The following is a 26,877-nucleotide window of genomic DNA, read 5'->3' on the forward strand; positions in this document are numbered from 1 at the left end:
CCTCAGATCTTCCTGGAACGTCGAAGGAAGCAGGTGGCGATATTCAGGTTCGACCTCTCGCGTGGCCGCCTCGCTTGGTGGCGGGACCTCAATTCCAGGTGACGGACACACGAAAACCGTGCCAGAAAACGTTCGTACGCGTCGACGTGAAGGTCGAGACTATCAGTCCGGTCCTCTGTGGTGTACTCGATAATCGAGATCGAACAGCCAAAACCGGAACGTCGTTCCGAGCAGCGTCGGAGCGACTTGATCACAGTTTCTACTCTGTTAGGGATCCGTGAAGTCGGGATATCCTACCTGCCAGGTGGACTTGTTCCTGGAATTGCTCTTCTTTGTTCAATTCTTCGTTCGTTCGATGGAAGACGGTGCGCGCGCGAACACGAGGTCCTCTGATATTGGCCCTGCGGTAATCATCGGGACCTGGTGATTTCAATGCACGGTGCGGCAGCAACGAGAGAGAAGCTCGTGATATCGTGCGCGATTTCTCCGCAGTGTCTTGGTTTCTCATAGACGGAGTACGATAAAGTCAATAGAAAGTAAATCGTGGAATATAATCGATTGTCGATCGCGAGACTTTGTCATCGAATCGTCAATAAGAAGAAACTTATTAAAAGACGGAACGTATAGAGGAAGGAACGGAAAGTTTGCGAAGAGATGTTCGAGGTGGACCAGGACGATCATCGAGGATTCTTGTGGACCAAGCTAGTGGATATGAAAGCATGAGAACGTGAGTATCCACGCAGATATCGTTCTGGTGTCGACCACGGGGAAGGAGGGAACACCGGCCTTGCTGGTTATATTCAGCTTTTTTTTCATTCCTGCTCGCTGCTCCAATTGTCTTGCCGCTAGAACGACCAGTCGAATCATGTGCCTCGTTTGATACCCGCTTCGGCGAATATTCTTCTCCGAGATATTCTCGCTGATGCTTTGATTATCGGTTTCATAGGCGCACGATTTATTACGTGGCTCTTGTATTCGCGTGATACACGTGTTTGACAAATCTGATGCGCCTCGGGGGATTCTCGCGATTCTCGCCTTCTCCACGGTGCACGGTGAAATCATTCAAATCTTTGGGATGGAAAGGGACGGAGAGTGACGGAGAAAGAGGCGTGCAACGTGTACCAGGCCCCTTCGATGTGCCTGTTCAATGGAATGCCCGCTATTCACCGGTACTTTCGCGCGTTAAGTAACCAGACAAACTGTCGCAAACACGGGAACACGCCTTTTCCGTTAACCTGTTGTCTCCAAACATCGAGCAGGCTTCGAATTCAGACTCGCGGTCCTCATATTCTTCGATCCACCTCGATATAAGGTTTCTCGATTTCCTTAACGCGATACATGGAGTTACGTGGCGCGTACACGCGCTCTACGTAGCTGTGTGTATGTGCGTTTGTGGGTTGTGTGCGTACGTAAGCGCACGCGTGTGTCATTGCATGTATACGTACGTATGTGCGCGCGCTGAGCGTAAATACCTAGGAGAAGGTGGGCCAGAATGGGGACACTGGTATTCAAGCGGGCATTATCGAGTGATAAACGACGCGTGGAATGCAATAAATAATTTTCACATGCTGGACGGTACCAATTTTCAACGAATCCCGATGTCATGCTCGGGAAATCGTTTTTCTCGTTTGATTAGGTAGGAGGTTTAATTTTGGAGAATATTCATAAATCTCTGGATATTTGAGAGTTCGAAATATAGTTTTTGCTAAAATAGATTGAGATTAGATTTTGAAAATGTACTTAATATAATAATAAATGTTTAATACGTGCCAACTTATCTTTATAAACACGTAAATTACGTGCTAAGCGTCTACTGATTAATGGATAAAAGTGTATGGATAAGATTGTAACATATAAAATGTCCGTTTGAAGGCTTTAGATTCTTTACTTAGATTACGTCAAGAAGTATATTGTTCGCTTGCGGTATGATCATCTCATCTCTTTTGTTTTGTGTATCTTTCATCTGAAGTAATGTTGGAAATTTTTCAGTATTTCTTTTAGAACGATACAGTGAATATACACGAAATTCCTCTCTTTTAAATATACAGGGTGCGCCGTTAGAATTCGGACAGAATTCAATTTGTAGTTCCCACCATATTAGAATTCAGATGTTTGTGCTGATTGACTCTGAAGTTAGTTAAATATGTCAATAAGTCTTCTATAACCTCAAAATGACAGAACTCGTTAAGCAAAACCCGGAATACGATAGAAGAGCGGCGATTATAGAAAGTCTTCGCGCCGGGAGAACGCCGGTCGAAATTATAAAATTCTTTAGCTACCCAAGATCGACGGTATACGACATTGCTAAGAGATACGCAGCCTCAGAGTGGTTCGAGAAGGGTTCTCCTTCTCCGGCGAGAAAAGTTCAGGTTAGGGAAAAATCAACAAGGACGCCAGAAATTATTCAAAGGGCCCAAGACATGATTTTGGAAGATCCGGGAACTTCTCTCCGAAAATTAGCCTCCGTCTTGGGGGTGAGTGAAACGATTGTCCGTCGAATAGCTCAAGAGGATCTTAGATATGCCTCCTACGTTCTCAAAGTCCGTCAGATGCTCTCCGAGGCCGCCAAGCTTAAAAGATTTGCCCGTTGTCATTTGATTCTGTGTTCGTTAAAACACGAAGCTGCTCCTAACAGTCCCGACCTAAACCCATTGGACTATTACGTGTGGGGCGTTATCGAGAGACAAACTAATAAATGCAGGCACCCCAACGTCAACTCCCTACGAGCTGCTATCGAGTCAGAATTCGCGACAATTAAACGCGACCAGTTGAAGTCAGCGTGCTCGCGCTTTAGAGCAAGAATAGAGCAGGTCATAGAGGCAGAGGGTGGTTACATAGAATAAAAGTTCTCAGCAAGGACCCTTTAAATGAGATATAACAACATTTTCATGTGTTTTTGTGTATTGACTTAAATAAACAACTTTCTGCACAAAACTTCTTTTGTCCGGATTCTAACGGCGCACCCTGTAGGCTTTTAAGACACCATTGCCAATGAACATTCTAGTCGTCCTTGGTTTCTTAAACCTTTTTCCAGCCGATACTGTAGCCATGAAAATAGATGAATGAGGCAACAAATATATAAAAAAGAATTTGTACGAGAAATATCTAAGAATACTAAAAATTTGAAAAATGTGTAGCTTTGGTACACAGTGTGTTCATAAACTAACTTTGCTGGATTATAAAATTACATTTATTTTAATCGAAGGAAATGCATGGAAATTTCTCGTATGATATCTACAACCAAATGCATAAATACGTATGCACGTCGATATTTCGTTTTACAAAATTGCGCGTTCATTGGTCACACACGCTTAACACGATGAATGAAAACCGACGAGAGACCGTAATTGGAAGTGTCGCGTTTTACGAGGACTCGTTACGATTTCCTCTTTCGATGTTGCGTAACGCGATTGAAATGCACGCGAAGTCGGCGATCTGTTCGAGCGCGACGGGGATGTTGCGAATTAACGATTGTGAAAAACTAAAAAGCAAGGTAAATCCGGAAAAGACGATCAATGTGGAAAAAATGAAACGCTGGATGCAGGTGCGATTTACGAGCGTCCTTAAACTTTCACGACTACCGGGACATCATGGGACGCAAATCGACCGAGCTCGTTACCTCGTTAAATCAGTAAATTCCACATAAACGAGGACTATTCTAGATATTTTATGCGTAAAGATTGCGAACAAGTTATATGTAAGGATTAATAGCAAAAATTCGTGCCTCTGCAGTTAATGATTAATAGTAGATTCGGTATAACAATTGAAAAAGTGATCCCAAACATTTGATCTATACCATATGCAAATTAATTTCAGAGTTTCCCTAGATATACATCCTACAGCGACTTAAAACGTGTTCGAAGATAACGTTGACAACGTTTCAACTATTTTTACGAATCTACCTTCCATCGATAAAGTTTCCAACAAGCCAGCCTCCATTGTTCAGTCGACGTATCAATCAGATATTTTCAAAGTGTTTACGGCCGAGTGGCACAAAGAATCGTCGTTGCACGCTAGGATAGACGTTGATAAGCCTAGAACATGTTTAATATCGACAGGATATTCGCAAAATAAAATTCTTTCCCCGACCACCGACTGTCCTACATATGCCCGTTCTCCGGAAGAAGAACTTTCCAGCGTGTCCATCTTCATCCGCGAATTTTTGTCCTACGCTCATCAAGGAGAGACTCGCAGCGGCTGAAAAAAAGAATCAGTGCGTGTCGTGGCGAGCGGAAAGCCGCGATTCGGTGATGCGTGAGACGAGCTATCCTGCGTTTATTACGGTATTGTTGTGCATGGTCGCTAACGGTATGACGTAATCGCCATTGTGGTCGCTCGCTGCGCAACGGGAGAATTCGGTCGGCGTACAGGAGGAATCGTGGAAAGAAAAGGGAAACCTCGATCGTCGTATCGTAACGCGATTACACCGGTGAAACCGAGGTAGTAATTTGGGAAACACGCTCCACGGTTCATTTAGAAAGTTTCCAGTATGATGCGTGACTTCGTTCGAAAGAAGATACATAATATGTTTCTTTACGTTCGTGTAATTTCGTGACGCAATCGTGCATTAATGTAGAAGAAGATTGTATGTTTTTAGCATTACATTTTGTGATTTTGTGAATAGAATACTTTCTAGCATGGTCAGTTGGTTTCATGCTCGTTTTTGGTTATTTTGGCTCAGTAGTTCTTGTCGTAACAGCCATTGAGACTTTTTTTGGCACCGTTGGCTCCTTTGATTAATCTCTAATATCACTTTTTATATCGTCGTTAAAAATAAAACTCATTATTGAGCTCATAACGTGACTCAAAGAGGATACAGCGTCGAACACGCAGTTTTGCCTTCACGATCATTTTCTCAGTTATATCGCAATCATAGCGTTAATTGAAAATCTAAACTCGTCATTAGAAACACGTTAAAGATCTTCTTCTATAGAAATCTCGTCAACAGAATATGATTTCTGCTCGTGGAAATACAAATTCAGAATACGATTGAAAGAATCTATCGAAATTCGAGCGAAGCTTGTTCAAACATCGTAATATATGCCAGAAAGCAATTATCGCAAGGCAGAATCAACGAAATCGTGGAAAATCACGAATTTCGTATGCAAACGAACGAAATTCGATGGAATCGTAAGTTTCTCAACGAGAATTCATTATTTCTGTCTATAAAAAGCACAGAATCTTTTTTCCACAGTAAATAATTTCCCCGAGTATCGTATTTAGAAACGTACGCAAATGAATAAAATTCGATAGAGTCGCAAGTATCTCAGTAAGAATTTGTTAATTCTACCTAGAAAAAGCGTGATAATATAAAATTATTACTTCTATCTATAAAAGCGTAATAATTTCCTCGAGCTTTCTGAAGCAATCGTAAAGATGGACATGAATGTAGAAAACGATGAACAAACAGAGTGGAATGAAAAAATGCGATTTCCACGATGCGATTGTAACACGAAATCTGTTATCTTTCGAACGAAGCGTTAACGAGGACGTACGTGTGAAAATCCCGATATGAAGTTATATGTCAGACTTGTGTACCGTGAGCTCGTGAAATCTGTTGCAATTATCCGTTTGCTGGTCGCCCACTATGAAAAGTATTGGCAACGAATCGTTGCAAAAGTCAACAGGAAAGTGTCGGCGGTATTGGTCATTCTTAATAGCGCTAATGCGTTTATAGGTTTATACTTTTTAATCGCTCACGATCGAGATGCTATCGGTTTAAGTTTTCTGTTAGCTCTTTCGTTTCTTCCTATCTTGTATATTTCTGTTTTTTCTTTCTCTGTTTTAAACATCCTGCAGAAGTAATTATTGAGAGTTAAGAAACAGACGCGGTCTGATTCGTTTGCACGCGTTTTGCATCGAGGTAATTACCGCCAATTAAGGCACACGTTTTCAACTTATGAAACATATTTTACACCTTTCTGCATTTTGTCATAGAAACAAAAGCATTCTCTATTGCAAAAACAACGGTATACATACATACATACATAGTTGCTTCATCATTTAACACAAACAAATTTTATTATTTTTGCAAATCGACTGTGAAATCGCATGAGATCGAGCCTTGTTTTAATCCCGGCTTTAATCTTCACCTTAACCTTCGCCCAAGTCTTTATCAAAACTTCCACTCGAGCTTGGCATTATCATATTATAAAACATTAAATTTGATTCTCTTCGTCGTTCAATTTCGCCTGATATTTCGACTGATACGATAATCTTCACTTTCAAGGTCGCACGCGGTATGTTCCACAGCGAGGTGCAGCGCTGACTGAGGACACAGAAGAATTAACCAGGAAACGGAAGCCTAAACAACGGGATCCTGATCGAGGAAGACGATGTATCGGCCGAATTTTTACGAGAGCACGTGTCTGAGGTGTGCTCAGACCGTTTACCAAGTGGACAGAGTCGGTCCACTGAAGGACTTCACGTTCTTTCACGCGGGTTGTTTCAAGTGCGCGATCTGCGGCACTAAACTGACCCTGAAGACTTACTACAACAACCAGCATACGATCAACGACAAGGAGGTGTACTGTAGCAGCCACGTTCCCAAGCCAGGTCCAGGAACCTTGGACGGATCTAGTGTAGGCATTAGGTCTGCGCTGAACGTACCGAGAAGCGGTTACGTCAATGAGCAAATCAGAGCTGGTGGCGCATCGCCGCGGGGAGTTTATCCACCTTGGTAAGGCACTCACCAACGTACCTTAACGCTAGACTGCGGACTTTTATGCAAATTTATATTTTCCAGAATATAATTAATAAGATAGAAACTTGGTATAAAATTGTTTTACTTAACAAGTACTATAAATTATACTTTGGGTATTTTATGTATTCTTTCATATTACATGCACTCTGTGTAATTTTACACTTTTAAATTGCCTACAAATGCATAGAAATCTGTAGTCTACTTGTTACTATAACGTCTGTGGTACTATAGATTGTTTGCCGAGGCTCGATGAAAGCAGAGTTTCCCATTGTTCAATTTTACTGATTGCTGTTCGAGTTTCGCTAGTTTATTCTGTATTTATGGTTGTACTCCTGTAGTAAGATTTCGAAGATTTCTAACATAATTGATAGAGTCTGTGTAAAATGAATTAACGGAATCTTCCGTTGTAATTTGTCCACATTTCGTGATAGTTCAATGTTCCTTATTCCATAGAGAAGTGGTCTCGAATAATTGATTTTCAACAGGCTAAATAGCGTCGCGTTTTGTTAATAATATTAAGCTTCGTTCCAGCGATCCTCTGGTTTGAACAGAGTGAATGGAAGCTGATAATGATTTCATGTCTTCGGGATATAGAACTTTGCGGTAGATTTGTGTAGGAATGTGTGCTGTAGACTTGCTAAGCAGGAGGTAGTAGAGTGTGTTAATTTGGTCCACTGAGAAATTGGTCGAGCCTCGGTGAATCAATTAGCACCGGGATAGTTGTATCGACTAGGTTGGAAGTCGTTTGGTTTGATTCGTCTTAGAACTGGTCATAGAATATTCGTTTAGTCGAAATTTTCTTCTTAAAACAAATCTATTCAGGCTTGACTCTTTTTAAATTTCTAGTTTCTATGAAATACATTACAATTTCAAACAATCTGTCTGCGGTTCGTTCCTATGTTAAAAAAAATTTGTATGGAAAAAAAGAATTACAGTTACTTTCTTCATGCAATCTTACATCGCTGCACCCAGGTTAGAAAACGCGAGAAACAAATTGGATGGCGATTTATCTAACCAATGCATCCCGAAATCTTTTCTTATTACCTGTTACGTTTATCGGAATATCAGTACAACACGACGATTCTTCGGTACTGTTATATGTATCTACAACATCGCAACAATTTTACGAGAGAAAATAAAAAGAATCTAAGAAATACCGATCGGAATTCCACAACGTAACTTCGTTACCAGAATACATTGGACGCAATCTTTCCATGATCGAAGAGACCTTGATTAAATAACAGTAATCATAATAAGGAAATTAATTACACGTAACACGTGTGGCAACTATTTAGTTGCAATTGAAACGAGAGTCCGGTTATTCGCATTGACTTGTTATCCTGTTCGTGTTGTCGGTTCGTGGCTGTGTTACCGGAAACGGCTGACATACCGTGTGATAGCATGAGGTGTCATCGATTCAGGAAAAGTGTCGTGTCGTGTGGAACGTCCCGGTAACATATAATTTTCAAGTCTAAATGTGGGAGGGACGTGACACACGCGCGTAATTAAGCCGCGGCTTCTTAAGTCGCGCTTGCCGATTCCAAGGACGTGGCCTGATCGTACGTAACCGGTATTGCTATTCCAAAGGTTACGGGTTGAATTACGCTGGGAACGTTTTACTAGCACTGCTAGTAATGATACGTTGAAAGCAATCGTTGAATTAACTTGAGCATTTCTCTCTTTCCTGTCTTTCCCTTTTTCTTCTTATCTTTCTGAATTTTTCCGAGTTTAATATTTTCGCGATTCGCGAGATGATAGATAAAATATCTTTTACAAATGTAGATTATAGGAGAAAAATGCGACAAATAGAACATTTTCTTTGATTTTCTGTTCTTAAACTCGTATGATGATCAAACAGGAGCATTTTATTATGAAAGTGAATTCAAACTGAAGATGAACTATCAGGTTCAAAAATGGCCTTTTAAAAGTAGCTGATAAATTAGGAAATTTTGTGAAAGCCAAAAGTACAAACGGAGCAATACATATTTTGAAAATTTTGACGAAGATCACTGACCTATAGATATTAAAAAATTTGTAATAAATTCACGAATATAAGAAGTCCCTCGCTTTTTAAGATATTAAATACCTATCCTCAATCCGACTCAATTGAATACACGTACTTGATTTCTGAAATTGAAAACTTCGTAGAAAATGAAGTTTATCGATGTGGCTTTTGAAAAGTCGATTTAATTCTGTACGAACTAAAATATAATTCATATAAATGGAATTCTACTCTACTAGATTATATCTCATTTAAAAAACGACACTCGATCTATTTTCTTTTTTAAAAATCTAAATTATATTACGGTTCGTACTTTTATAATATTTTACCAATTGTTTAAAAAAATGTTATTTCCAAGAGATTGAGAGCGTCGCAGAAAATCGCGAATTTCTATGTACGATGCATTTAAAATTCCTTAATGAGAAAGAGAAAATCATGGCTAGGCGAGGGAGATTCGTCACGATAAAGTCGCGTTAAACCTCGTTAAAATTCCATCGTTGTCTGTCACAGTTTGGATTATTCATTCTGGTTTTCTTTTTAGTAATAGAATCGTATACGACGTGGCCGTTAAACGCAAATTGCTGTACAACAGCCCCGACAGAAAATTAACGTGCACGGCTCTCCTTTACGTTTCCTGTGTTTTAATGGCTCTTGAACGATCCGCCGGAAAGTCGATCGACTCGCTTCACGTTCGGTTTCACCACTTTCCCTTCGGTGTTAAATCGAGATCGCCGTTTAAGTGGAGTATAAATGGTCGCGCGGCCTTTTGTGCTCAAACGACCCTGTTAACGGTTTGTTAACCGTGTTCCTTAACCTTGACGACGCACGATTAATGCTTTATTGCCGATTCGATTCATCTTTTACTGATTTCGATTTCATCCCCGTACAATCGAGTTTTTTAATGATTTATAAAGGACACTAGATGTTTCAAAGAAGAAGAGAAAATTTACTTTTCACAACTATTAGTTCGTTCAGTAAATTCGTGCCGCAGTTATACTCTTCGTGATGTATTTTCCGAACACAGAATAACAAACGACTGTGATGAATGGTCTTACATGATCAAATTTAGTACAGAGGAAGCATTTGAGAGGAGGAAATTTAATTTTTCCATCTTAACAAATTACGAGCGAGATGAATATTCTTTGTTAGTATCTCTTGGAAAATTAACATAAATTCGATTTCTCCAAAGATGTACGTTACAACCGAAGATAATCATTCTTCTCGCGATTTCACGAAATTTTTCACGCGAGAATTGATGCACAGATCGGTCACGTAACACGGACACTTCTCTACAAGTCCGTCGAGTCCTGAATTTTTTTACCTATAATTATTTGCCACAGAAATTTGCCACAGAAAGTTTGGTTGGCAGTCATTCCCGGGGCCTATATGCATACGTGTTAGCCGAGGCATCTGGTTCATCTTCGTTACATAACGCATCGCCACATTGGCCTTAATCCCGACCAGGTCTTGAACAAAGTGTGAAACCGCGATTGTGCGCGCGAGAAGCACACTTGCTCTCCGGCCGGAATGTCAATGGCTGACCCGATTTCCTTGAAATAACGAGCTCGCCTCCGAGAGATTCATGCGGACGCGATCGACCAGACGATCCTGCGTTCATTTTTTGATCGATCCAGAGAACAAGTGAAATATCTCGTTGCGCGTTAAAATATAAGTGAAATTGCTTTCGATAATTAGACCGAATAATTAAACACGTGTACTGCAACAAAACTTTCGTGTAAGTCTTCGTGATATAGTACAATATCAAATTGAAGCATTAAGTTAAACGCTAAAATGTCCAGCCAGTCGATTTTAATCTATGTTAATCAAGAAGCAGTAGTAATTAGAAGTGAAATACAGTTCTCATTAGCTAGATCAGAATCAGCAGGATTTTACTGCATAGTACATGATGTACCTCACAAATAAGTATAAAACGGTAAAATCTATTCGATTTGGCTTAATTACAAGGAGAAGAAGCATGTTGTGCCTAAATTAAACGAAAGTTCGTTTGGACTAATTCTTTTTCCCAATTACACCCTGCAGGCTATAAAATCGATCAGAGAAAGACCTGTTGCAACGTTCAGGAAGTACCTCAATGTTCCAAAAGAACCAGTGCAACCTCCATTAAACGTACTCGTATAAAAACGTTACGTAAAGGTCGATGGGTCGTGAGAATGTCTGAATTTAATCGTTTGGACCTCTCGAGTATCGAATGCATGTTTCCTGAAAATTCTAAAGCCGTCAATTTATACAGGATATTTACTGCGCTTGGAGAAAATGTGATATTCGATATTGAAAGTCTCCCCCTGGTTTTATTAGTTAGACGTGACAAGTATTCCACTTGCGATATTTTATGTCTGTTTGTATATGATACGCACCCTGAATATTTTTCTGAGATTTCTATAAATATCTACAAATGTTCTAATACATATGGCTTGGATATGGATAATCTTCTCAAGCTTACGAAAGTATTAGATGACTATTCATGCTGTACAGTAATCTTTTTATTAAATATATGTTTACAATGAATATCTTGTAATCTGTATGTACATTCTCAGATTGGTTTTATATTTGACCAATATAATCACGACAGTCGTGTCTTATTGTGACGTTAATGAAATTTCCAAATTTTGTATTGTAACATACGATAACGAATAATATGAATACAAAAGTCTTATGGTAAATCATTCAAATGCTTTCGTGATCCGGTGTATATCGTTTTCACCATTGAACAAACCCGCGAGAAGTATGCGTACACACACGGGTTAACGCGTGTGCAGTGGAAGAATTTCTTGTAGCTGCGTTTCGCGAGTTCTCTGCCTCCGGCTGACATAAGGAGCGCGCGCGTGTACGCGACAAAGACAGAATGTCTGAATACAGAGAGAGAAGAAGAAGGAGAAGAAGAAGAAGCAGCGGCTTCAGCCGCAAGTGAATGAACCCCGGAGGAGAGAACGAGCGAGAGAAGGTGTAACACATTCATTTAACCAGAGACTTTCTGGTTTCTCATAAGCGATGCGGTGCTCGTGCGCGAGACGGCTGTTGTCAGGATTTTTCCTAAGTCGAGCCAATGAATCAGGCTCGTCGGCTCAGGCCCGTGTGGTAATTAGTTCTAGGATGCTCGTTGGAACGCGGCTGAATCGTTGATGAGCTCCGCGCGAAGCAGACTTGCACGTAGGAAAACGTTCCGAAGGCCCCGTTAAAAAGGCTGACCTAGTTCTTCGATGCGCGGAATCATTGAATTTGCATGCTAAATGCCGGAAGCTGCGGCAAATGTTGCACGAGTCAGGATCACGGTTACCAGGAATTTCTTTTCTCTCGGTTCTCTTGTCGTTAAACGAAGCTCGAATCGAGTCGATGCAGCGATTTGGCTTTGGTGTATTTCTTAGTCTTTTTCGTCTCGATCCCACGAAGGGAAATCACACCGACAAACGACACGGTCGAATTATTTTTCACTTCGAATGATCAAATTTTACGTTCGTCATATTTTCCTAGTATTTTTATTTTGACCATGCGAGGGAAAACTGCTTTGGAAAATGACACGACTGGCACACGCTTGTCATGGTTTTTATTATTGTCCATTTGAATTTCACCAAGAAATATCGAGTAAAAAAGGCGATATCGCTTGCTTTTGCTACGTTGCTACTTATCGTGCTATTTAGTTTATTCGAAAGAAGGTCACATCTTATAATAACATTACCTAATTCAATTTTCCATCCATCGTACATTTTGATTTTTTGAAAGGAAGATGACATTCTATAGGAGGCAACGACGACGACGACGATCCCTAGTCCCCCTGAAGACCCGTTGCATAATTTTGTTGCAGTTACGATAATGTAGACTCGCCTAATTGTGCCAGGCACCTAAACGGACATGGTTCACCGCCGGCCACGAATTCGTCCCAGCGTGATCTTCATGGGAACGCCGGCGGAGGAACGTCCTCGCCGTACAACCACAATTATTCCGGCGACGGGAGCTACCAATACGGGAGATTCGACGCGAGCGCGCTTCACATCGCCCATGCCCTTAAGCAGACGGAGCTTCAGAAGGGCTACAGCAAGGCACGCGAGAAGCCCATCGATTATTATCTGGTGAGTCATTCGCATAGTCCGGTGAAATCATTCGTCACGGTCACCGCCATATTAGGAGCGGGTTACCTCTATTCCAACACCGATCTGCCGCGTAATTACGCGAGGTATCGAGCTTAATTACCACCACGCAGACCATCGTTTTATCAAAATATTATTACAGCGGACCCCTCGATTAATTCAGCTCCGATTATCCGCGGTTTGATTAATCCGAATCTTGGTTACTCGCGTTTTGCTTATTTGATGTAGAAGCTATATATACCGTCTATCATAAGTATTCGAATAGCTATTGATTTTTAGATTTTAAACTTTCAAGATGATGAGATATTTTGATATTGACTTCTCGGAATGAACAATCGTGTTGCGATTTTGCATTTGCACTTTGTATTTGCATTTGCATTTTGGACCAAAAAAGTCAATATCAAGATACTTGTTGGCATTTAATGTAAACTGGATGGTTTTCTCTAACTTTAGTTTCTACTTATTTTATTATAAACCTGTTATTTAAATCGTATCATACGCGCTTTGTAACGCAAAATATTAAATAAAGTAAAATCTGTTACAATCGTTGAATAAGTGTAATTGGTAAGTAGACTAATGTGTGTGCTAATGCTTATGATCGACGGTATAAGGTATCGTTATGTTTTCCTAAAGCACTCGTAATAGTTTTTGTTAAATATATATTATATGATAGATCGCAATAAACAAAGAGTACGTTAAACTAAAGACGAGGATAGTTGGGATATTTATTTCAAAAATATCTGGAGCAAGTTGCTTCAGGACTGCGTTAATTACGTTTCTTGTTTAATATAACTTCTTAATGATGACCTGATTACGAGAGTTCGCGTTGAAGTATGGAAAATCAGATTTGAATTTCACGCTTTTCTGGATATTTAGGCAGAATTACTTTTCGCCAGTCGAGTCGATAGTAATAAATAACGACTCTTACATCTGTCAGATTGAACTGTCTTGTTAATCACTTAGCAAACCTCTAAGAAATAACGAGCCAAAGCTTTTTTCACTCATTGTAGAAATTATAAACGTACGTATTTCAAACATCAATCAATCGCTCACCGAGTAACATGGCGCGATATCCGGTTTTCGAGAGCCATAGGACGCTGCAGAACAAAATCTGGTATTTCGCCTGTGCTCAACGGCGCGTGAAGATACTAGGAAGAGTGGAATATATATGATAACCAAGTTCGTTGATTAATTGAAGCGAGAAACACGCGTTAACAGAAGGCACATGCGTTTTAATGGAAAATGGTCGGAAGCCCGAATTTCCGATCGCGATGGAATGCGGGCCGGGTACCGGGATTCCGTGCCAGCAGCCGTGACTTTCATGCGCGAATCGCTTGACAAGCGAGGAATGTGTACCGCCGTGAAGACGGACCCTACATGAAAATGAGATTGCCGGCTTGCTTTTCCCATCGGTGTCGGCGTAGAAGAAGAAGGCCGAGCCGCTAGTCGCTCCACTATCGGCGCGTTTTCTCTCAATCCGCTTTCGCGTGTACATTCAGCAAAACGCCTCCCGCCGGCTACGGCTGTTATTTATAGTATTTCGTGAATGTCAGCCTACCTGCGTGCACGCTCTTACGAAACGAAAGTAGCGTGGGCAACGAGCAGGGTCGTGCACCGTGTCTACGCTTCGTTTCCTTCTGCGTCCCGTTGACGAGAAATCGAAAGATATGAACGTCCTTTGAGTAATTATTAAGTTCGTTGATTGGAGAATTTTTTTTATTAAATGTATATTAATTATTGATTTATTGGTTCATTTAGGAAGCTTGTGAGAAAATCAACAAATTTAAGGGCTATTTATTTTCGTGGAACTAGTGTTTTGTAGAGTAACACGTGCACTATTTTTATACAATGACGTTTTCTCGAATCTCTTTCATAGAAACTTTCGTACAAAGTTTCATGACTTTTGAAACTTACTGTTAATCGAATATTGGCGAATCTTCAAAGATGTTTCCTTAAAAATGAAGCCTTCTACGCGAAGGTTTTATTCTATACTTTATAAATTTGCATAAAGAGTTGCCATCTTCTTGCTTATATCAGGATCACAGAAACACTCTGTATACATATTACTGCTAACCATTTTCATCATACCGCAATAATTACAGTTGTCAGTATCTAGAAAAATATTAGAAAATTATAGAAAGGAGACGAAACTGTCTCCACAGTTTCTTTTATCGCCTGATTTTTTCGGTCGTTTACGCTTCACGCTCGTTGCAATGGTAGCGGTTTCTTACGATCGGACGATCAACTTCGAAATTGTTTGTTCGAACGCCTCGTGAATCATCAAACACTGGTGATCTGACGATGATCATGGTTCTGCGAATCGTAGAAACCCAACATTGGTTTCCGTCTTATTGTCTATAGGTTGGGTAAAGAGAACGATCGTGGAAAGTTTACGAGAGGTCGATAATTGGGAAGCCGCGTGGGCAAACCGATCTCGGGCGTGCCCGTCATCCTCTCGAACGTAGAAAGTATGATTCGTTTTAGCTAACGGTCCCGTCGAACGCGCTGCTGATTATTATCGGTTGCAATAAAATAGAGATCGTTCTGTGTATTGAACTGTTAGAAGAGATTCACGCGATCTTCAGCCTGATATCGATATTGAAATAAAAAAAAAAGAACAGTTGGATTTTATGAATTTATCAGAGCAGAATGAATTTTCACGTATGGCTACTGCGAATGGTCCTTGAATAGTACGATGCTTCAACCAAATACGAATGTGGTAATTCAGTGAAAAATTGTAATACTCCAAAGCGTATCAAATTGTACAACTTGTAAACCTGTAATAAATCGAGCTCAACAATTCTAGCTCAATTAATATATTTGTTATGATATCTTGGATAACACGGGACTAGAATGAAATATGAATGTGGTAATTTAATAAAAAAATTGTAATACGTGTTTTATAGTTAAAAACATACTAAATTCTAAGCTCGGAATAAATTGAATTAGACGGGATCAATTAATACATTCATTATAACATCTTGAATAACACGATACTTGAATCAAATATGAATGTGGTAATTCAGTGAACAATTGGAATACTTTGAAATATACTAAATTATACAACTTCCGAGTCTAGAATAAATCGAATAAAGCGGGACTAATTAACATATTCATTATAATATCTTGAATCAAAGTCAATAGTAGTTTTACGATACGATACGCGTGCGATGCAAATTAAGAATGGAACTATCGTGCTATTGTTTTATCTCCTATAAACGCGTTCCTCAGTCAAGGTTTCACGCGACGCGACGATTCAACTTTCTTCACCTGCTTCCGTGACATCCGAGAACAATAACGACGAACGTCCTCGTGAACATTAACCGAACTGTTGCCACGGAAGAACGCGTTTCCCTTGTGTCTTCTTTCCATGACAGCGTATACACGCGAAGGAAAGCTCGCGCACGGACCCAGAATCGCTTCCGCTTGCGGTACTCGCGTACCACGGCTGACAGTTAATTAGAGAATCGTTCCGCGACCGCGGAAGAAGTCGTGTACAGGAGAAGAAAGAGCAAATGAGGGGCGGAGAGGGCCACCGTGTGCGTATCCTGTTTTAAAGAGCGATTGTGGTTCACCTCTCACGCGCCTTCGCCAACAAACGACCCACGGATGTTAATTGGAATCGCTGTTGCGGTCAATGCTGTGTGCCACAGTCTATCGGTTTTATTCTTACTTTCTTCTCGCTCCTTTTTCGGCCAGACTGGCGGATTGAACGACAGATTGGCGCGAATGGACTGATCTTGCGTCTCGGACATTGACGTACGATTATTGTGTAACGACGGAATTAAATTATTCATAACGTTTTGCTATTCATTTAGTTTTCTATTTTCGCAGACATTTTTGTGGATGTTCATAAAAAATGTTTCTGTTATGTACATGTGATAACCATAAGGATGAGATTCTAAAATTGTATTAACAAGATCGTGTTGTTGTTTGATTTTGGTATTAAATATTTGTCTTTGTTGGTGTTTGAAGAATTTTAGGAGAATTGTCTATCGGTGTCCAAAATATCGAATGATCTGAGAATTCTCTAATAAATTTTATACAATTTTTTTCGTTCACGGAAAAATTAATTAGGTAGAGTATCCGAACTACACGAAGCTGACAATCTTGCGAAACTCTGTTTGAATTTAATCACAGACCGATACAAATCTTCTGTTTACAAACGATGGGATTAGCAAGATGGAATTGAATAGACAGCATACGCTTTTTATCTGTATCGCTTTTTATCGATACGCGCGAAGAACCAGAGTCTTATTGAACGTGACAATTTTTAGTAAAATCGACTTTAGCAAAAACGTATTCGCGGATCAAACACGTCTGTCCGTTCGAGGGAAAAGCAAACAGCAGTTGGAAGGTTCGTGACGGAATCTTGGTCACGAACCAGTCACGAAAACAGGCATCAAAAAGAATTATATTTCTTTAACGGCGCTGGCAAACAGATCGATCGAATTAATCCTATTAATGAGATTTCTTTTTTTATTCTATTTTATTACATCCAAAGAGAACAAGGTCTTTATCAAATCTTTTAGTTAGCGCACTAAATAAAATGAAAATCGCGATATAGTTCAACATCCACGAACTTTGAAATGAAAGATTTTATCGAACGTAGAATATGAAACGATAGCAAACGACGAAGACGGTTCTTGGCTATTACAAGAAGTGTTTCTCCAAACAGAAAACAGAGAAGTCTATGGTATGGAATGCTGGTTAACCAGTCAGTTGTAGTAAAGTAGTCACAGGAAAGTGCTTCTTCAATGACGCGAGTAAACAGATGGTCCGAATTAATTCTATTAGCGCGCTTTCTCATCGTTTCGTCGATAATTTTTACCGATCCACTCGAGTGCAAACGACAAGATTAACAGAACAAGTAACATACTATGACCATCGATTTGAAAATAGCAACCTCTTGGTCGTTACAAGAAATTGTTGTCTCTTTTTTTTTCTAGAAAAAGCCTAATTGCATCTGTCGCCGCGAGAAGCTGAGGCTCGTCTAAGCAATTTCAGCAAGCACAACCGCAACATTCCTTACTGTACAGAGCGATTCGACCATAGAGATAGAATCTTACGATTGTATTTTGTATCTCTGAGGTTTTTTATGCAAATAATTTGCTGTTAATTCACTATAAATATTCAAAAAGATTTTATTTTGCTTACGTTATCTACGTTGCAATTTTTTCAATTTTTGTTCGAACTGATTTTATATGATCCTTACAGGCTGTTCTAGTTTCTTCTCGGTATGTCTTAATACTTTTCATGTTTCAATACATGACGCATCTATAAATTTTCAAATATCTCCGTCGAATCGTTTCATACAACTCTTAAAAACTCTAAGCGTAAAAAGAAACAGCTTCGAAATGTCAGTGCTCTCTAACATTGTCCTTATTTGCGGTTATTTCACGCAATAACGTGCGCTGCTATGACGTAACTGTAGCGTGGGCATCTGAGTTTGTGCGCGCGACCGACTTGCGCAGGAAATTGCTTGCGTAACGCTATACCAAATCCGAAGAAACCCTTTTTCAAACTGAGTGTTTACCTGTGTTCTATCGGTTACTTTGTAAACGGAGAACGAATCCACTAATGCTCCATCGGTACTCGTTTCTCTTTCCCTACGAACGTTTCGATTTGTCGAACGATTCTGGAGCGCGCATCTCGTTTCCAGTCAGAAGGAAAGCAGAAACGCGGCGTGAAAGTAAAGCCGACAAAAACTGGACGACCGTCGCTGGGACGTTTAGGTGCGGCCTCCGCTTTTTGATAGACGAAGAAGATACCTCGGTTTAATTGCGAGCCATCCCCGGTGAAACTCGTTCGAGTTTCTGCTGAACGCGATTCCCGAAACCGATCCAACGAGTTCCTTTAAATTTCCCGCGACGAGGAGGATATGCAAAAAATTCCGGCCTTCTTTTTCTTTCATAATTAAGAGAAAGGCCCTTGATGACCCTTTTTTTTTGTTGCAATTATCAGGATCGAGATGAGCAGACGCGACTCGAGATGAAACATCGCAAGGAGGAGGATGACCTCTATCGGAAATTCGCTCACCATCGTGAGGAGGAAGACAGACGAATTCGAGAGGAATTTAGGGTACGTGCTTCTTTCATCTTCAACCGAATTTAATTCTGTCATATTACACGTATATACAGTTCTGCTAATACTGTATTTGTGAACTATATGGTGCAATCATGGAAATAAATAAAAACGGAGTAGTTTGTATTAGAAAAACGTGAGAACATTATACAGGATGTTACAGTTAAATAGGTCACCTAAATATCTCTTTCATAAAATTAAAGTGCAAGTATCTCTTGAACTGATCATTTTCAGACCCAGGTATCTTAATATTTTTGTCTAAAAAATAAAAAAAGACGCACCGATTGCTGTATAAAAAAGAAAAAAAAATAGAGTAATTCGTTTAAAAGAATACAGATGATCTTGAGAAAAAATTGAGAGCCCCTTCTTGGGTTGAAATTAAATTTGAAGCATGAAAAGTTTGCAACAGGGTTAATTAATATATTCCAATTTAAATTCCAAGTACCTGGAGAAGAAAATCGTTTTGGGAATATTTGGATCAATATCGAGCAAGCTCTGTGATTAAAAGATCGTGTTTCTTAATTGAATAGGACGAATGGGAGAAGGAACTGGAGGAACTATCGGCCAGATGGGAACGCGAAAAAGGTGGAAGAGCCCGAGCCCAACAATTTCAACAAGAGAAGGAGGACTTGGAGAAGAACATGACTCTTCGTAGGGACAAGAAAAAGGAAAGTCTCACGCGCAAAATGTTGGAGCACGAACGGTACTTATTACCTAATTAAGCTGATTCTATTGCACGCTGCTCTGATTACGTTCATTATGAAATGCAAGAAAGGCAAGCAACACTCTTGGGCTAGCTGACCCACGATTAACCCTTTGATTTGGTGATTGTTAACTTTTCTGCGGGAAAACTACTCGTTTTCATCTACGAAACTTAGTGTCAGAGACTAAAGCAACAAAGTCTTTCCTGGTAGTGTAGCAAGTATTTTTTACACAATGGGATTTACATTGTAGAAAGTGGATTAGAGCGTTAGAAAGAAAATCGAGTGAGATTTTTCTTCGTTAATACTACATTGTTATGTCCACGTTCTATATAATTTTGCATTTCTTCTAAGAAAATATTGCATTTTGTTTAGACAGCAGCAGTCGAGTTCATTAAACATCGAACAATTTTACAAGAACTTCTCCTTTCTCTTTCTCAGTATTTCACGAATGAAGTACGATCGTTCTACTTGCTAATTAACAAATTCCTTCCTGGTTTATTGTATCTATTGATGATTAAGTTTCACTGAAGTGATCTAAAAATTCAGTTAAATTCTATGGAATTCATTTGGAACAAAATTAACATTCGATAGGCGCAGTTAAATGTCGTTTCGTATAAGAGAAAATTTATTTTTAGAAGTATAGAAAGTGATTTCCATTCGAATCCGTAGACAAGGTATCTCGTATCTTAACGGAAAAATATGCGAAACACTCGCCTGAAACGTCGTATGAATTACTACGTAAGACATCTCGTCTACGTATGCACATATTAAGAAAAACATCCGTGAGTTTAATAAACTTTCCTCGAGTTGTACAAAAAAATAGATACATATTCATGAGCCGGGGATCAAGCGCATCCTACGCAGGAATCATAAAATACAGAGATTTTAGCAAGGAAATATTCCCCCTCGAGAAATATGAAATAGCAAAAAAAAAAAAAAAGAAAGAAAAAAGAAAAAGACAGATCAGAAGTCGAAACGTTCTTCTTCAAATCAAGCGAATTTTACATGAACATCGTCTCATACGTATATTAAAATGAAAATAAAAAAGATTTATTATTTTAACTACATAACCGATCTACATCTTTGCCACATACGCGTACCAACTAAATTTGGATCTGAAGATATTAAAATCAGAATGAAGTTTCAACGTTTGCATTAGCATTTTGAGAATTGATCCTTCGGGATTCCCTGATGAACCGCGAATTCTCGTAACTCCTGATCAATTTTCAGGGCGGCGACCGCAGCATTGGTGGAAAAACAGAGCTCGGAGATGTTGGAGCTGATCAATGAGGCAAGAAGCGAGTATATGCGGCAGGAGAGCCTGTATCTCGACGAAGGGGACGGTTATGCCCAGGAAGCGCCGCCTTTGCCTTATCCATCGCGTGCTCCACCTCCACAACCTCCTGCCCTCGCAAAGTATCACATCTACAATGATCCTCTGGAGTTTGCTGACATGGATCAGATAGCTATTTCGGTAAGCCCCCGTCGTAGTACCAACCCCCTTTAACACCATCATCCCCTTGTAAATGTAACGTCGAGGAAGAGTCGAAAGGGGGTGTGTTACACCCGTGGAATTTTAAACGGGCGGCTTGGAATCGGTGCGGACCGATATTTTCATATATTCGAGACGGCCTCGCTTTTATCCGGTCTCCGTCTATATACGAAGACCTCGCGTAATCGATTTACGACCTTTCTTTCATTCGAAGGATAGCGAGGAAACGGTTGATCGCCTATGACAACGGTGTCGTGTCGAGGCTATTCGTTATGATACCATTGAACGGTACGGTACCATTAGCGGAATGGAAGGGTGAAGGAGGTATTGTGCTAGTTCTCGTGAATGTTTAAGTTATACGGAGTTGGTGGAAATTGGGTGATGAGTAGAGTGTGAATGTTTCTATGAATTTGTATTTTTATGGATACAACGGTCTCGAAAATACCTTTCTTAACTTTGTTCGCGAACTTAACTTCCGAAACTTAACTTTGTTCGCGATTTTATTAAAATTCTGTTACACTAGGAAACTACTTAGGTAAAAGTTTATTAAAATAATAGAAATTGTTATTTGGAATTAATAATAGAAATAATTTAATTTAACATGATTTTATGTGTCTTAACATTGTTGGGTCCATCGTTTTTATTTTATGTTCTTTTTTTTTGTTCTTTTAATAAATCAGGTAGCCCAAGAAGATCAGAAAACATTCACGGATCTGGTACGGCAGTTGGTGAGCAGATGCGGATCAGATATAGAAAAAGCTAGAACGATATTCCGATGGATCACCGTGAAGAATCTAAACACCATGCAGTTCGACGAGAATCTGCGCGGGGACACGCCTATGGGCTTGCTGAGAGGCATAAAGCATGGGACTGAAAGTTACCACGTTCTGTTCAAACGACTATGCAGGTAAACGCAACTAATTTAACACTTCAATGATCTTTCTCACGACACGCCCAAAATAATAATTCACCCGTAAAACTGGTTCCATGTTTCAAAATTATATGAATGGAAACAGTAATGATAGACTAGCCTTTCAGACGGACCAGAAGTTTCACACATTGATCGAACGTATTAAATACAGTTGCGATCTCCATTATTTCGATCAATCATATATTTTAGATTTGATGTTCTGTTTTTCGTGACTCACTTTGCGTATCACATTCTTACAGTTACGCTGGATTGCACTGTGTGGTTATAAAGGGTTATAGCAAGTCGGCTGGTTATCAGCCAGGCGTTTGTTTCGAGGACAACCGATTCCGGAATAGCTGGAACGCAGTTTATGTTGCTGGTGCGTGGAGATTCGTTCAGTGCAATTGGGGGGCACGACATCTGGTCAATGCCAAAGAAGTTCCTCGTCCTGGTCAACCAAAAGCTAAGAACGATAGTTTGAGGTACTTCCCTGAAACCTACCTTCTATTTCGAACATTTGACATGACACAGTTTTTTTCAATTATTCAACCTATTCAACTCTTCGTTCTTCGCAGATACGAATACGACGATCATTATTTCCTGACAGACCCGCGAGAGTTCATTTACGAGTTCTTCCCTCTTCAAGAAGAGTGGCAATTGCTCAAACAACCGATTTCGCTCAAAGATTTCGAAGAGCTGCCTTTCGTGCGTTCGTTGTTCTTCAGGTAATGCAACTCCTTCGCCAAATACTCGTTAAAAAACTAAATTCCTTAACTTTCTCGCTTAATAAAGTTCCGTACCCAATCATTTCATTAAAACTATTCATAGTATACACTATTGACCATAAGTATTTGAACACTTGCGGATATTTAGTACGAATCGAGTGCTTTTATTTTTTAATTTTTTGTAATGAGTAAATCTATCAATTCATTCGCATTATATTTTGACGCGAATAAATTAACGAACCTACAAGAGACTTGTAATAAAGAAATAAAAATTTATTAGAATCTTCAATAAATGTAACGAGCAGGTGTCCTATATAATACTTATGACCGACTGTGTACACGGAAAAAAAGAATTTACTCACGTTTTATGTAAATTTGGCAGGTACGGCCTCTACTTTCCGGATACGAACACGAATGCCGTTATGTACACGGATTCTACGGGCGCCGCGACCGTCAGGATAGCGATGCCGGCTCACATGCAGTCGTCCCTCATTTTTCACTATAATCTCAAGTTCTACGACAACGATGGCGACGGATACGACGGCGTGTCATTGAAACGTTTCGTCATGCAGGTAACTCGAGATACTTTGCCGCGAAACGGCTACGAAGAGCGACATCTTTTCACGGTTTTACGGGCTAATTATCCGCTAGCCGCATTCGTATAAATTAATTAAGGAAGTGTCATTAAAGGAAGAGACCCTTAATAGGAGTTTAAGAGTCGCTTGCTAATGAATTGCTCGCCAAGAGAAATTAATTGGCCGACAGAAATTCGTAAAAGGCTCGTAGTTAGGTGGATTCAGATCTGTTTAAATATCGGCATTTCCCATGTTTATGACGATATTAGCGTTTTCCAATATTGATTTTCAATGTGGCCTTAACGAGCTGTTTGGACAATCCACGTAATTAGTCAAATCTTAACGACACTACATATCAGGGACTATTTACCTTTGTACAGTGTTATGTATGGATGACACAAGCTTTAAGATTAACTGTACAATTTTTCGAAGAATTTTTACCGTTAGGATATTACATATTAAGATTTTATTCGGAAATTTGTGTTCGTAGTCTGTCGTTGGGAATATCGTTGCGTTTCGTGTGCACGCGCCCTGTTCAGGGGCTTTTCTCCTGGATATTTTTGCCAACGCGGTGACACCCAAGGAATACTTAACCGGGGAGCCGATGAAGTTCAAGAGCGTGTGTAAATTCAAAATTGCATGCGAGGAATTGCAAACAGTGATGGTACCATTGCCAGACTGCGCGAGTGGCGAGTGGGGTCCAACCAAAGCCACGAGGCTGTTTGGTCTCATACCAATAACTCATCAGGTACACAAATAAGGCATTTTTAACTAACAATAATTAAATTTTATCCAGTCACAAACTTCCAAGGTTGAAAAATGTAACTCGAAACACTTTTACGAAAGAGTTTCAGTTTTATTGAGAGTTTTATCATGTCAATTTGGAATTGTCAATTTCAAGATTTAATGTGTTTCTACAAGATATATATCGCTCTAACAAAAGCTATGTTTTTATAACCACTGTTTTTATAACCAGGAGGCCTTAGTGTTCGCTGGTCGCGAGTTGGAGATTCAATTCCGAATGTCGCGACCGCTGACCGATTTCATGGCGACGTTGCACAAAAACGGAATCGAAGAAAAACGACTCTCCAAATACGTAACGCACTCGATCGCTGACGACGACGTGGTGACTTTCTCGATCAGCTTTCCCGAGGAGGGTCAGTACGGTTTGGATATTTACACTAGAGAATCGACGAGTCCCACGAATGTTCCCCACGACATCACCGGTGAAAAGCACCTGCTCACGCATTGCTGCAAGTATCTGATTAATTCCAGCAAGAGGAACTAGCAACGTCGACTACGATTTCGTATTTTTATGCATATAGTATATATACAATATAACGATTTCGCTGGATCGATTCGATACATGGATACGAAGAAATACATCGCGTGTATAAATTGGTACATGTGATGAGACTAGACTAAAGGTGCTGCAAGTTCTTTTATCATCGTGTTCTTCTCTATTTTCTTTATTTCTACGGATACATTCCTTCTAAACTACGAATTTGAGGAACTTCGAGTGACGTGTAAGAACTAATCTACGAGATTAGCCTTTACTTGCCAGTAAACTATTGACTAAAGAGTCAACTAAAGAGTTGATCAAGGTGACGATTATGCAAGATGATTTTCACGATGATAGCCAAGAAAACAAAGGGGGGAAGGTGGTTTTCGAACAACTGATTCTTAAAACTTTGGCACGAGGAACTTTGAAAAATGTCACCGAATGCGAGAACGATTCCGATCTGACGCGCTACCTCCACGTTCTTCGTAGTTTGTAATAACGATTATTATCTTATTTGAGATATGTTTGAGGATATAATCATTAGATTGTGGATATTTATGCAATGTTCATGTTTTTATAAACACGACTGTAAGACATGAGAACTTAGGAGAAATTCGTTACACCTATTAAACCTTATAAGTATTGTACTTTCGATATTTGATATATTTTTGCATATTACGTGCATTCTATACATTTTTGCATCTTAAAATGTTCCACAAACGCATAAAAATCCGCAGTCTAATAATCTTAGTCGAAGGATAAGTTGTGTTTAATAGGATCCTTATTTAAAATTCGCCGATTCTTTTGCGCGGCGACCATCGTGTCGTCCGTGTTTCAGCGAGAAAGTTGGCAATTATAAGTTAACCAGCTCTGGAGATCGACCATCGCGCTCCGACCGCATTAATCAAACTTTCTCGCCTCGACTCGAAACATTAATCCCAATTATCTCGGTCCGCTTTAACTCAATGTCGAGAATCGCGATTCGTTTTTACGCGTTCGAGGTATTTGGACAGAATGGAACGAGACTTCGTTACGCGAGGTGCTTTTGTGTATATGGACTATGCACACGATCCGCTGATCTTTTGATCGGTCGATAAAAACGAGCAAAATTATCGATCGAGATGAAGGATCTATAAAAATAAAATTGGCGAGGAATGGTTCGTTTTCAAGAAAGCGCATGCTTTGTTCTCAAGTCTTCTAAGTTCTTCGTATTCTAACGATGATATATATAAAGCATTCCTTTTTTTCTTGTTACGAACGACCATAACCGCAAAATTGTTACACGAAGCGGAATAATTACAGTGGAAGCTTTTTATCTGGATAAGTCGGCGTAAGAATAAGACAGTTGGGATAATCGAGTATTTTTGATAATAGTTTACTAGCTACTGCCTTCAACTTTCCATAAATTCGAAATAATAAAGTATAAAATAAATACGAATAACAAAATATATAGGAGCAGAGCTCTTTTTTAAGCTCCTCAATTATGCAAGAGGACCTGACGTTCTAAAACTAAAGTTAATGTGAAAGCTATGCTCCATTTTTGATATAGGGACTTTTTTCTAAATACAAACAAATGATTGCATATATTCGCTATAAGAATACGGGTTCATATAATTAGGACTAAGTTGACCATAAATAAGCTCGACCTCATATTAATTCGAATAATAGAAGCTTAGTTATAAGTTCGTATATCTAAAGCTGAGTATTAACTTGTTCGTATAAACGAGGTTCTACTGTATTTCGTTTGTCTCTAGGACACCATAAGGATATATGACATTCCATTTCAGTAATTATGTATCTAGGTTCGTTCAGAGAGATTTTGAAATCACGAAATTTTGCGGCTACGGTGGTTTCCGAAGTTCAGGTGCTATATGTTATTCTGTCAGGATTAGCTGCACGATTCTAGTTATTCTCGTACGCGAGAAGCGCGAAAGCGTTGAACTTTTCAAGCGGAAAGTTTTCAGCGGTAAAAGCTATATAATTGTTAATTTTTGTAATATGAATATCTTTTATCTTCCTCTCTCTCCCTCCCACCCTTCCTCTCTCCCTCTTTCTCTCTCTCTCTCTCTCTCTCGTCTTTGTTGTTATTCCGAAGTTATAACAACGCTTACGCAAAGAAAGTTCTTCGCGATTCCTATTACCGGTGGAATAAAGTATAACTCGAGCTTAATATCCTCTTTCTCATTGTTTCATTCTAACGAGCATGTAAATTAATTTTTATACATATTACAGATACGTAATAAAGACTCGTGTTCTTGTAAAGAAAAAGGAAGTAATAAAATCTAATTTTGTGGAAA

General features: G+C 39.6%; 1 protein-coding gene across 4 annotated transcripts; it reads left to right on the forward strand.

Annotated features, from left to right (window-relative positions):
* On the forward strand, positions 1-26,877 carry LOC132909156 (hillarin). 4 transcript variants are annotated; one of them, XM_060963768.1, is made up of 12 exons: positions 1-727; positions 6,230-6,679; positions 12,526-12,790; positions 18,773-18,889; positions 19,423-19,595; positions 20,827-21,070; positions 21,769-21,995; positions 22,259-22,480; positions 22,574-22,723; positions 23,106-23,295; positions 23,789-24,046; positions 24,275-26,877. In XM_060963768.1, the coding sequence occupies exons 2-12, from the start codon at positions 6,336-6,338 to the stop codon at positions 24,584-24,586; spliced, it is 2,502 nt and encodes an 833-aa protein (XP_060819751.1). In that variant the 5' UTR covers positions 1-727; positions 6,230-6,335; the 3' UTR covers positions 24,587-26,877. The 4 variants fall into 4 exon arrangements, with proteins under 4 accessions (XP_060819751.1, XP_060819753.1, XP_060819752.1 ...); XM_060963770.1 differs by having other exon boundaries at positions 12,559-12,790; XM_060963769.1 differs by lacking the exon at positions 1-727 and adding an exon at positions 4,348-4,440.

Source organism: Bombus pascuorum, chromosome 7 (genome assembly GCF_905332965.1).
Source record: "Bombus pascuorum chromosome 7, iyBomPasc1.1, whole genome shotgun sequence".
NCBI classification, from domain to species: domain Eukaryota; kingdom Metazoa; phylum Arthropoda; class Insecta; order Hymenoptera; family Apidae; genus Bombus; species Bombus pascuorum.

Coding starts and splice junctions, on each gene's coding strand:
- LOC132909156 (XM_060963768.1), top strand. CDS start 6,336: ATGTATCGGCCGAATTTTTACGAGAGCACGTGTCTGAGGTGTGCTCAG. Junction 22,481..22,573: donor GCTAAGAACGATAGTTTGAG/GTACTTCCCTGA, acceptor CGTTCTTCGCAG/ATACGAATACGACGATCATT. Junction 22,724..23,105: donor GTGCGTTCGTTGTTCTTCAG/GTAATGCAACTC, acceptor TAAATTTGGCAG/GTACGGCCTCTACTTTCCGG.